General features: G+C 39.2%; 1 protein-coding gene and 1 pseudogene across 1 annotated transcript in view; both read left to right on the top strand.

Moving 5' to 3' along the window:
* The window catches only part of MIB1 (MIB E3 ubiquitin protein ligase 1), a 155,381-nt gene that overhangs the window by 47,970 nt on the left and 94,188 nt on the right, over positions 1–13,223 (top strand). The window contains exons 4-6 of the mRNA XM_006151595.3: positions 5,757–5,861; positions 9,711–9,777; positions 12,900–13,104. Coding sequence (XP_006151657.1) covers positions 5,757–5,861; positions 9,711–9,777; positions 12,900–13,104 — 377 coding nt within the window. The remainder of the gene's footprint in view (positions 1–5,756; positions 5,862–9,710; positions 9,778–12,899; positions 13,105–13,223) is intronic.
* On the top strand, positions 9,855–10,010 carry LOC102495179 (60S ribosomal protein L39 pseudogene; annotated as a pseudogene).

The raw sequence follows: 13,223 nt of genomic DNA, 5'->3' as shown, positions 1-13,223 counted from the left end.
GATATGCTCAGTGTGAAAAAGAGAAGGTCACCTTTTTTTTTTTTTTTTTTTTTTTTTTTTGCTATAGAGCTTGTGCGCTTGCCAAAGAGACAGAAAGCAAGAAATCACCCCCCAGGGGAATGGCTACACTGTAATCCCTTCTCCATTCTCCTCTCAGGATATTGGGCATGCATGCACATGTGCCTGGCATGAGTTTCAAGCCTCTGGGTGTGGGACTCAAACCAAGGTTGACCAGGTGACATAACCATTACAACATAATCTGGTCCCTAATTTTATTCTTATTATTATCATTATCTTTTAAATTTGCTATAGGGCACATCTGCCCACCAGAGAGAGAGAGAGAGAGACGGAGATACACACACATACACACACACACAGAGAGAGAGAGAGAGAGAGAGAGAGAGAGAAAGTGAAAGCAAGTCGCCAGGTCTAGCACTCAAACCACAATCGATCACATGGGAGGGAAGAGAGAGAAAGCAAAAGCAATCCGCCAGGTCCAGGACTCAAACCATGATTAGCCACGTGGTAGTCCAGTGCCTTAACCACTGTTCGACGTCTGGCTCCTTTATGGTATTCTTTAATTTGTTCTTTTAATCTTGTATTTTCTATAGACAAGTTATTAGATATATAGGCTTTTTACTTTGGCAAGTATACCTAATAAATGATGCTGTGTACCTTTTTTTTAAAAAAATTTTATTTATTCATTCACTTAATTTGACCAGAGAAAGACACAAAGAGAGAAGGAAAGTGAGAAAGCAAGCCACAGGTCCAGGACTCGAACCATGGTCAGCCATGTGGGAATGTCCAGTGCCTTAACTACTATGCCACCTGCTGGCCCAGTGCTGTGTAGTTTCTAAAGCTGCATCATATTGGGTACACATAAAGTCTGACTTATTCTTCCTGTTAGTATAAGATTGATGAATGGTGCAGATAGAGTCAAACCAACCTTTCCATAGAGGTTTTTTGGCAACTTTGTACCCAGTAGTTTTAACATCTATTCCATTCATATTTCTTAAGCAATATTGAAAGTATAAAATTACCATAGTTATTTTTAATGTCTTCTGCTTTGTTTCCTCCTCAATATTAAATTAAATGATATTAACATGAAGTAATTTCATTTAATCATTCAGAGCTTGACTGATGAATTTGCTTATATCTGAAGTAATTTGAAATTTAAGGTGAATATATTTTAAATAAAATTTGTTGTTTTTTTTTTTTTTAGGTAGTCATATACTTTCTTGTCCCTCCTATAATAATTCAGATTTATTTAATATAGTATTGCATTTTATTTATTTTTTTATTTTTGGAGATTTTTTTTTTTTTTTTTTTTTTGCTATAGGGCATGTATGCTCGTCAGACAGAGACAGACAGAGAGACAGAAAGCGAGAAATCACCCCCCGGGGGGGGATGGCCACGCCACAGTCCCTTCTCCTCCATTCTCCTCTTGGGATCTTGGGCACGCACGCATATGTGCCCAGCGTGAGTTTTAAGCCACCAGGTCCGGGACGCGAACCATAGTTGACTCCGTGGGAGTCCAGCGACATAGCCATTACGCTAACTGCTGGTCCCTTTATTTATTTATTTTTTAGAGAAGTTTTTGCTATAGGGTGTGTGCGCTCACCAGAGAGACAGAAAGCTAGAAATTACCCCTGGGGGGATGACCACGCCTCATCCCTTCTCCTTCATTCTCTTCTCGGGATCTTGGGCACACATGCACATGTGCCCAGTGTGAGTTTAAGCCACTGGATCCAGAACTTGAACCGGGGTTGACTACATGGGAGTTGAATGACATAGCCATTATGCCAAGTATTGCATTTTATAAAACATACGAAATGGAATCTGACTGTGTTAGAATCAGAAGGAATTTTTTTTTGCTAAGGATTACATATTTTACTTAATAGTGTTTGAAACTGCTTTGTAAGGTTAACCAGTGGTTAATTGATCAAAAATCAATAAAAAACAATAAAACAGTGCAAGGCAACACAAACTCTCCATTCAGGATGGTAATGGTAATTACCTTTGTAGGGAGGTAGGAGGATGTAATTAATGAGATATGTTCAGGAAACTTGAAAAGTACAGGTAATATAGTTATTTCTTAGGCTGGGCAATGATTGCATTAGTGTTCATTTCTTTTTAAATTTTATATATGAAGATTACATACGCTGTATTTTAAAATCTATTATTTCACACTTTAAAAGGACAAAGTGCCTCATTTACTAACAATCAAAAATATTTCTCAAATGATTTGTTAGATCTTTTTTTTAAAAAATTATTTAATTTTATTTATTCATTCATTTTATTTAAATTTGACCAGAGATACACACACACAGAGAGAGAGAGAGAGAGAGAGAGAGAGAGAGGGAAAGTGAGAAAGCAAGTTACCAGGTTTAGGACTCGAACAATGGTTGACCATGTGGGAGTGTCCAGCACCTTAGCCACCACACCATCTGCTGGTCCCAAGATCTTTTTTTTTGTTTTTTTTGAGAGAGGTTTTTGTTACAGGGTATGTGTGCTCACCAGGGAGAGAGAGAGAGACAGAGGAACAGACAGAAAGTGAGATACCCCCCCCCAGGGGGATGGCCACATTACAGTTTCTTCTTCTCCATTCTCTCTCCTCTTGTTTTGACACACACACACACACACACACACACACACACACAGATGCTTGGCATGAGTTTTAAGCCACTGAGTCTGGGACTTGAAGCACCGTTGACTATATGGGAGTTCAGTGATCAGTGATATAACCATTACGCCATCTGCTGGTCCCAGACCTTTTTTTATTTTTTTAAAAGAGAGAGTTTTTTTTTTTTTTTTTTTTTTATAGGCTATAGTGCATAATGCACTCACCAGAGAGACAGAGAGAGAAAGTGAGAAATCACTCCTCTGGGGGATGGCCACATTGCAATCCGTTCTCCTCCATTCTTGTCTTGGGACTTTGGGCATGTATACACATGCATCCGGAGTGAGTTTAAGCTGCTGGGTCAGGGACTTGAACAGTGGTTGACTTTGTGGGAGTCCTGCGACATAACCATTACACCATCTGCCGGCCCCTGATTCATTAGATCTTAAACAAAAAAATTTATTTCCGCAAAGCACATGAAATACAATACCTAGCTAAAAAATTTTTGCTTTAGAGCCAACTGGCAGCATGGTGTGCTGGTTAAGGAGGCTGGATCCCACGTGACAGACTGTGCAGTTGGAGTCCTGGTCCTGGTGGCTTGACAAACATGCTGGGTGTTGTGTACTTGTGTGTCCAGAATCTCAAGAGGAGAATGGAGGAGAAGGTATTGTTGCATATCCATCTCCCCCTCCATGAGAGGCTTGCTTATTTTCTATCACCGACTCACTGGTGAGTGTATGTACCCTGTAGCAAAAACCAAAACCAAAACCCTTCCAGAGATGAAAACGGTAAAACTATTGCTTTAGTATTAGCAAGGTCAATATATATTTTATTTAGACTAATAGTCTGTTTCAAAGTTTATGTCTTATAAATTATATTTAACAACAATGTCATTTTAAGTAACTGTGAGGGGTGGCTGAAGTTCAAAGTATGGAAGAGTAATCTGAATTATATGTGTGCAGCTCTCAACTCCTAACTGTAGGATGGTTTACTTGACTGTGCCCAAATTTAGTGTGTCATGTTGTGTACTTGATTCTAGGCCCTTAAAACAATGGCAACTGCAGTCCCAGTGTGTACACACACACACACACACACACACACGTAAAAAATATATATACACACATATTTTGGTGTTTTTTGGGCGCATGTGTTTTGTGTGTAAACATATATACACACATATACATGTTCAAAATTTTTTTGGTGGTTTTTTTTTTTTTTTTTTTGAGAGATTTTTCCTATAGGGTGCCTGAGAGAGAGGGAGAGAGAAAGAGAAAGTGAGAAATCATCTTTTGGGGGGATGGTCATGCTGCAATTTCTTCTCTTCTGCTTTCCTGTGATATTGGGCATGCACTCACAGATTCTCAGTGTAAGTTTGAAGCCACCAGGTCCAGGAATCGAACCGCTGTCAGCCCTTGACTGCTATGCCATCTACTGATCCCTTTTTGTTTCTTTTTTTTTTTTTTTTTGAGAGGTTTTCACTATAGGGCGCATGCGCTCACCAGATAGACAGAGAGAGACAGAGAGACAGAAAGCGAGAAATCACCCCCCAGGGGGGATGGCCACACCACAAACCCTTCTCCTCCATTCTCCTCTTGGGCTCTTGGGCACGTGTGCACACATGCCTGGTGCGAGTTTTAAGCCACCGGGTCCAGGACGCAAACCGTGGTCAACTACGTGGGAGTCCAGTGACAGCCATTACGCTAACTGCTGGTCCCTGCTTCTGTTTTTAAAGAGGTTTTTGTGGGACCAGCAGATGGTGTAATAGTTATGGTGCTGGACTCCCACGTAGCCTGTTGTGGTTCGAGTCTGGACCCAATGGCTTAAACTCACACTGGGCACGTATGTTTGTGTACACATAATCCCAAGAGGAGAGTGGAGAAGAAGGAACTGCAACTTGGCCATGCCCCCAGGGGTGATTTCTCACTTTTGGTCTCTGGTGAGAACACAGGCCCTACAACAAAAAATCTCTCTTAAAAAAACCAAAGAGGTTTTTGCTTTAGGGTATGTGTGCTTATGGGTGGGGGGGAGGCAGTGAGAGGGAAAGAAAGAAATTGCCCCCAGGGGAGATGGCCACACTATAGTTTCTTCTCCTCCCATGATCTTGGACATGCACATACATGCACCCAGTGTGATTTTTAAGCCACTGGGCCTGGGATTGGAACCTCAGTCAGCCATGTGGGAGTCTGGCAACATAACCCCCATGCTATCTGTTGACCCCTCCTATCTATATCTATCTATCTATCTATCTATCTATCTATCTATCTATCTATAATCAAATGAGTCAAGAATCAGTCTGTGGGTATGGTGGCTTGCACCTGTAATCCCAGCTACACAGGAGGTTGAAGCAGGAGGACTGCAAGTTCAAAGCTAGCTAGACGTAACATAGCAGGACCCTGTCTCTTTAAAAAAAAGGGGGGGGGCAGGGCTGCGTAGTGTTGCAGTGGGACCCAGGAAAAGGTCCTGGGTTTGTGCAGGCATCTGTGATCTGGGCTGACTTGAGAGTCAGGGTGGATTATATGGCTTTGTTGGGGATGTCTGCCTTCCTGTCTTAATGGAAGAAATAAATAAATAAACCTAAAAAACCCCCAAAAACAAAATTAAAAAAGAATCAGTTCGATTGGATGCAAGGCCTAGAGATTGTGCGTGGGTTTCCCATGCAGGCCTGCTGGTCTAGCTAGTATCCTGCGTATTTGACTTTTTGTTTTGTTTTGTTAGAGTGCACATGCACTAGTCAGAGGGAGAAGAAGAGAATAGGACACCTACCATGGGTAATGGTCATGCCACAATCCCCTCTTCTCCATCTCTCGCTCCTTTTGGGATTTAGGACACACATATACTTTATCTGGTGTGTTTCTCAAGCCACTCAAAACTGAGACTCATAGTGCACAGTTGACCATGTGGGATCTGACTGTCTTTACCACCAGACTGTATAGCTAGCCTGGAAAATATAGTACTAATGATAATTTAATTGTATGTTAGAAATGATGAATATTTGGCAAGTGAGGTTTTTTTATAATCCTGTCATACAGGTTGGTAGGTGAAATAATTTTTAAGATTTAAATATAATAATTATAAGAACTTACCTTACATCTCCCATTAAAAAAAAAAAAATTCTTCTCTCCAAACCTTCTGTTAGGTAACAGAAATTCAGGACTGGAGTGCATCGAGCCCACATAGTGCAGCATATGTTCTCTGGGATAATGGTGCTAAGAACCTTTACAGAGTTGGCTTCGAGGGCATGGTAAGTAGTGAAGAACTACAAAAGATGAATAGATGGGTTGAGTGAAAGAAGGGAAGTAAGAATAACACTCATTGTCCTCCTTTGTCCTTTTTCTTTTGTTATCTCCTGTCAGAACAAAACTATTGAATCATGAATATGCAATAGGAAGGAGCTCTGTAAAGTGAGAATTCAATGAACTTGCAAGACCTTTACAGTTTTATTATATTGGTATAAACTATTTTTTTAGAGAATTATTTTACTGAACTTTATTTTATTTATTTACTTTAATTTGACTAGAGAGGGACAGTGTGTGTGTGTGTGTGTGTGTGTGTGTGTATGTGTGTGTGTGAGAGAGATAGAGAAAGAGCGAGAGACAGACAGAAACAGAGATAAAGTGAGAAAGCAAGCCACTGGGTCTGGGATTCGAACTACAGTTGGTCATGTGGGATTCCAGTGCTCTTAACCACCATGCCACCTCCAGCCCCAGTATAAACATAATGGATATGATTTTGCCCTCAGTTAGTGTTGGGGTACCTTACGCTATATTAATAGGTTGTGTAGAACTGATCTCTTATCAAGTGTAAGTCAAGGGGTTTATTTACTAAAAAAAATTGGAATAATCATCTATTAGACCACTTGTTGGTGTGGACCTGGAGGATGGTATTGTAATGAGGATTTATGATCTGTTGGTATTCTATGCTCTGGTAGATGGTAAGAGTATAAATTATAGTAGTTGTTAAAATTATTTTTAAAAAGTTTTTTCCCTGTGTTTTGAAACATAGTGTTGCTAAATAAAAATGATTGACCTGAAAACACCTTTAGTGCTTAGGAGAATTTGTTCAATGGATTCTCTTATATTTCTGCATTTCATGGACCATTGTTCAAAAATTGACCTCACTGTTTAATTTATAGAGTATTATTGCCTTTCTTGTGTCCCTCAATGGGAAAGTATAGAATTTACCATTCTCCTTAATTTAAGATTTAAAATTTTTTTTATTAATAAGCATTTATATATAAAAACAAGTCTTGTGAATTTAAACAGATACTTTACTTACCAGTGGTTATCATCAAACATAGTGCTGATCATCAGTTTTAAATTATCTTTGTGCAGATTCCTGTTTTGAAATTATACATTTTTGTAGGATTCTGATTAATTGTTAATTTGCTTAAAATAAAGATTTATGTGTTATATGTGCTCAGGTAGTTAAGGAGTAATACATGTAGATGGATAGTTAACACTGATTAGTACTCCTTTACATATATGCTTATGCCATTATTTGTTGAATGAGATTCCTGTTGATGGGTATCTGGGTTGGATCCCCCCAACCCTCACTGCTGTAAACAGTGTGCCAGTAAGAATTACTGTTTATATGTCTTTGCATGAAATTGCTATATTTCTTAAAGATAGATTCCTAGAAGTGGAATTGCTAGGTTAAAGTATCACTAAAACAATTTGAACCCTATTTCTCTTTGGCCAGAATTGAGTGACACTTGATACTCTAGTGTCAAAGAGGGGTGAATGTGTGTATGTGTGTGTTTATATATGTAAAGTAACTACTGCCTTTCTTTCTTTCTTTCTTCTTCTTCTTTAGGTTTTTGACATAGGGTGTGTGTTCTTGCTACAGAGAGACAGATAGAAAGTGAGAAATCCCTCCCCCCGGGGGGGGGGGATGATCACACTGCAGTCCTTTCTCTTCCATCCTCTTGGGATTTTGGGCATATATGCATACACAACCGGTGTGATTTTCAAGCCAGGCCTGGGGCTTGAACTGTGGCTGCCCATCTTAGAGTCCAGCACTTTAACCACCACACCACCTGCTGGCTCAAGGAACTCCTTTTCTTTAGGTATTTTTAGAAATTTTTGCTTTAGGGTGCATTCACTTGGCCATGTGGCATGTGGGAGTCTCTTGATATAACTGCTATGTCATCTGCTAGTTCTGGAACTCCTGTTCTTGATAGAGTAAGATATTACTGATTTCCCACAATATATGCCAGGTACTACTAGGTACTTTTTTTTTGAGAGGTTTTTGCTATACGGTGCGTGTGCTTGCCAGAAAGACAAGAGAAAGACAGAGAGACAGAAGGCGAGAAGTCACCCCCCAGGGGGGATGGCCATGCCACAATCCCTTCTCCTCCATTCTCCTCTCGGGATCTTGGACACGCATGTACTTGTGCTCAGCGAGTGGGACTCGAACTGCAGTTGACTACATGGGAGTCTAGCGACATAGCCATTATGCTAACTGCTGGTCCCACTACTAGGTACTTTTAAGTAAAGCTACCTCTGAATTTTCACAGTAACAGCCCAAATTGCTCTTCTTAGTTCATATTTTCAGTGCTTTTCATTGTGTTACAGCTGTCTCCCCATTCCATATTTAAATAATAAGTTTTTTGTTTTTATTTTTTTACTAAAAGATGAGTAGGAAGGAATTTTTAGATAATGGTGAAATAAGGAGTGATGTTCATATGAATATAGGAAAATGAACTGGACAAGGAATCAAAAAGCTAGATTTGGTTTCATTGTTTTGTCCTTTGTATTGGCTTTTTCATTTTGGATAATTTCCTTTACTTCTTGTATTCATTTTCCCTACTTATAAAATAAGCTAATACCTCCTTTGTACACCTCATAAAATTGAATTGGAAGGATCTGTAAGGAGCAGCTGACTCTGAGCTGAACAGTAGTTACTTTTAAAGATGAGTAGAGCACAGACTCGCTTGCTTGGGTTGATGCTACCCAGCCGGTAGAGGTTAAAGAAGACTGTGTTTTAGCCAAAGAAGACCAGGAGGGGCTTATTTAAAACCGTGGCGATCTCCATCAGAGATGGTCAGACTGCCCAGTCCCCGGTTTCTCTACTTGTGTGTCTGCATCTTTGTTCTTTCTCAATCCATTGCTGCTTCCACTTGGAGTTCCATGTCCCTTTGCCGTACAGGCTGGGGCAAAGATCAACAAGATGAGCTTTTTTCGTTTTTGGTAAAAATATTTTAAAAATGGTATTGAATTCTAGGAATTTGATTTAATCATTGTTCTAGCATGTGTTTTTGAAAATATCATGTTAGCACTTCAGGTGCTTTAATTATGAACTTTAGAATGTTAAAGGAAAGTAAATTATGACCTATCTGAAGATCAGGTTTATAGTGTTTGACAGGTACTTTTCACAGCAGTGTTTCCTGTGATCATTAACCCAGGGCTATTTCTGACTTCTGGAATTTTTTTTTTTTTTAAAGTTTTTTAGAGAGATTTTTACTATAAGGCGTGTGTACTTGCCGGAGAGACACAGAAAGACAGGAAGACAGAAAGTAAGAAATCACCCTGCAGGGGTGATGCCCATGCCACAATCCCTTCTCCTCCATTCTTTTCTGAGGATTTTAGGCATGCATGTACATGTGCCTGGTGTGAGTTTTAAGCCACTGGGTCTGGGACTCGAACCATGGTCAACTACGCGGTAGACCAGTGACATAACCATTACGTCCATCTGCTGGTCCTAGATATGTTCTTAATGAATTAAATTTTTTTTTTTTTAAAGTTTTTAGAGAGGTTTTTGCAATAGGCTGTGTGTGCTTGCTGGAAAGACAGAGACAGAGAGGTAGAAAGTGAGAAATCACACCCCCCCTCAGGGGGGGTTGGCCATGCCACAATCCAGTGGTTCATTCCCCTCTCAGGATTTTGGGCACGCATGCACATGTGTCCAGCGTGAGTTTTAAGCTGCTGATCTGGAACTCGAACCTCGGTCAACTATGTAAGAGTCCAGTGATGTAACCATTACACCATCTACTGGTCCCCTTAATGAACATTTTTGCCTGTTTCAGGTATTGAGCCATACTTGATGTTCTCATGGGTGATTTTTTTCCCCCTTTGATTTCTTTTCTTCTTAGTCTGATTTGAAGTGTGTCCAGGATGCCAAAGGAGGTTCTTTCTACAGAGATCATTGTCCTGTGCTAGGTGAGTTAGTAGATTATAAAAAAATTACTGCTCTTTCTCTGCCATCATGGTGTGTGCTGGCCACTTGGTTCTTTGGCATGTCTTCTCACAAGACTTTGAGAATCAAGTGGTTTCTTGCCAAGAAACAGAAGCAGAATCATCCCATTCCCCAATGGATTTGAATGAAAACTGGTAATAAAATCAGGTACAACTCTAAGAGGAGACACTGGAGAAGAGCCAAGCAGGGTCTATAAGGAACTGGACAGAAGCTGGCCCACATTTTTATGCTGTTTCAAGGTTACTGTATTCTTACCACATGAAGCTAAAAAAATGCTCACCACTGTCTGGGCATTTGGGGGTGTTTATTGGAAAAAATGATGCTTCACTTTGTTTCTGTGTTCTGTACTGGTAAGTTGGTTCAGCAATAAATATGTAAGACCTGTAAATGAAAAAAAGACCAAATAATGGGTAGAGTTCATGGAATCAGTAAAATGTTTATATAGGACTTTAAAAAAGTTAATTATCATTGGAGTTATTTAGAGAAGTGCTTTTTTGGTTTTGAAGTATTTTTTTTTTAAATTTAGATTCAGAAATATGATATGTCTTATGAATAGATATGCCATTTATGTAATAATATATATTGAAAATTTCTTTTAATATTTTGTTGAAAGGGGTCAATAAGTGGCATGGTGGTTAAGGCACTGGACTCCCACATGTTTGACTGTAGTTTGAGTCCTGGACTGGTGACTTGTTTTCTTTCTTTTCTCCTCTCTCTCTCTCTCTGGTCAAATTAAAAAGAAAAAAATACAATTAATGATTTTTTTTACTTTTTAGAAAGAGATTTTTATTTTTTGCTACATGGTATGTGCGCTCACCAGAGAGTCAGAGAGACAGAAAGTGAGAAAGCACCCCCCCCCCCCCGGGTGAAGGACTACTGCAGTTCCTCTCCCCCCCCCCCCGGGGGAAGGCATACTGCAGTTCCTCTCCTCCATTCTTGGGATTTGGGGCACACATCACACGTGCCAGGCGTGAGTTTTAAGCTACTGGTTCCAGGATTCAAACTGTGGTTGACCACATAGGAGTCCAGTGATGTAACCATTATACCATCTGCTGGTCCCATAAATAAACAATTCTTTAACAAAAATTTTTAGGGGTTGACAAGTGGCATGGTGGTTGAGGTGCTGGACTCCCACATAGCCAACCATGGTTCAAGTCCTGGACCTGGTGGTTTGCTTTCTCACTTTCTCTTTCTCCCTCCCTTTCTCTTTCTCTCACTCATCAAATTAAGAAAACAGTAATAAATAAAATTAAATAAATAATTCTTTTAAAAATTATTAAAAATTTTTGTGTTAGATGACATGAATGTTCTCATACACTGTTAAGAATAGGATTTGACAATTTGGTACTTATAAATTCTTTAGAGTTTCTGTAAAATTGCCTTCTTAATATAAGAACAGCTTCAAGATTAAGGTAGCACAATAAATATAATTTGATTTTAATTACCAGAGGGTAATTACCAGAGGGCATGTACTTATCAGGGAGAGACTAGAGAAAGGAAGAAGGAGAGTGGGGTATGTACACCTCAGTCCTTCCTTTACTTCTTCATCCTGTTGGGATTTTAGGCCCATACACATACATGTAAAGGTATTTGTCAAGCCACCGGGGCCAGGATTTGAGCCATGCTTGGCCATGTGGGATCTGGCTTCTTTAGACACTAGGCTAGAGAGTTGGCCCATAAATGTAATTTCATGTATTGATTAAAAAAAAATAAGAACAGGGAAACCTCCTTAAATATTAAGAACATTAAAACTAATTTCATGATTCTTTTTTTTTTTTTTGGAGAGGTTTTTGCTTTAGGGCATGTGTGCTCGCCAGAAAGACAGAGAGAGAGAGAAAGCGAGAAATCACCCCCTGGGGGGATGGCCACGCCGCAGTCCTTCCTTCTCCATTCTCCTCTTGGGATCTTGGACATGCACGCAAACGTTCCTGGCATGAGTTTAAGCCACGGGGTCCAGGACTCAAACCGTGATTGACTACATGGAAGTTCAGCGACATAGCCATTACAACTGCTGGTCTCATTTTACAGATTCTTTATTGTTGCCAGAATGAATTTACTACACTCTCTTGATAAAATCTTTAGTCTCTGGATGCTTGCTTTCTCATATGTATTGTCTGTTCCTCTTTCCACATCATTTGACTTGACTTTGTATCAAAAGGTAGTGTTTTTTTTTTCCAGCATACCTTAAATTTTAAAACAAATCAGAACATAGGAGAAATACCTATGTTTTTGGTGTGCTTATCCATTTCTCTTGCTTTCAGAAACTTTCTTGTTTTGTGTTTTGGCTTTGTAAGAAAAATGTGTAATCTACGTGCATATTTTGAATCCTTCAGCATAGTGTGTTATCATAAATCCTTTATCTTAACTAGCTTTTGAATATATTCTGGGGGATGGGCTTTGAAATATCTAAAAATGCTCTTTGGGCAAAAATCACAAGAGCCATTTATTTGAAAATAGTACTAAGCACTTAAGAGAAAATAATAATTGCAGGGTTTTCTTTTATATTAGTTAGTTATTATGACTCTGATACAGTGAAAGTTAATAAGTCATCCAGACAGGAAAGTGAGTATTTTCAACACCCAGAACTTTGTGTTCTGACATAAGATTACATAGTCATAGATTTTATTCTTTTTCAATCTGTTATAAATGATCACATTATTTCAATTTTTGAGTCTTTTTTTGTTTTTCTTTCTCTTTAATCGGAGGGTACATGCCCTTTCTGGAGAGAGAGACAGAGAAAGAGAGAGAGAAGAAAAGTAAGAAAGCCATCCTGCCATGGGATTTCGAGCATGCACGCACACATGCCCAGTGTGTTCATCAAGCGACTGGGTCTGGGCCTTAAATCACATGGTTGCTGTGTGCGATCCAGCCATCTTAATAACCAGACCACAGGCTGGTCCCTGTTTATTTTCTTTTGTTTTTCAATGCTCTCTAGTTCTAGAATCTCATGGTGAGTTCTCAAAACACTTGAAGATTAGACAGTACCTAAACCAAAAGTATCTGTTGTTATTATTTTTTATATATAATGCAATTGCATGTTATTGCCGTGACTTTCCCTTCTTTTCATTTGCTTCTGAAATTATAGGTGAGCAGAATGGCAATAGGAATCCTGGTGGATTACAGATTGGTGACTTAGTAAACATAGATCTTGACCTGGAAATTGTACAGTCTTTGCAGCATGGTCATGGAGGATGGACTGATGGAATGTTTGAGACTTTAACTACAACTGGAACTGTTTGTGGCATAGATGAAGATCATGACATTGTAGTACAATATCCAAGTGGCAATAGGTTGGTGCTATTTCTCAAATTTTAATAATGACAAATAAAGTTGGTATATTGAGGAGCCTTAAAAGCAAATAATGTGATATAACCAGAGTCATTAAAGGTAGCTCTTAGATAGTAGATAA

The sequence above is a fragment of the Tupaia chinensis genome, unplaced genomic scaffold (genome assembly GCF_000334495.1).
Source record: "Tupaia chinensis unplaced genomic scaffold, TupChi_1.0 Scaffold000320_2, whole genome shotgun sequence".
Taxonomy (NCBI): domain Eukaryota; kingdom Metazoa; phylum Chordata; class Mammalia; order Scandentia; family Tupaiidae; genus Tupaia; species Tupaia belangeri.
The sequence above is the reverse complement of the archived record's forward strand: the minus strand, read 5'-3'. Positions and strand labels throughout refer to the sequence as shown.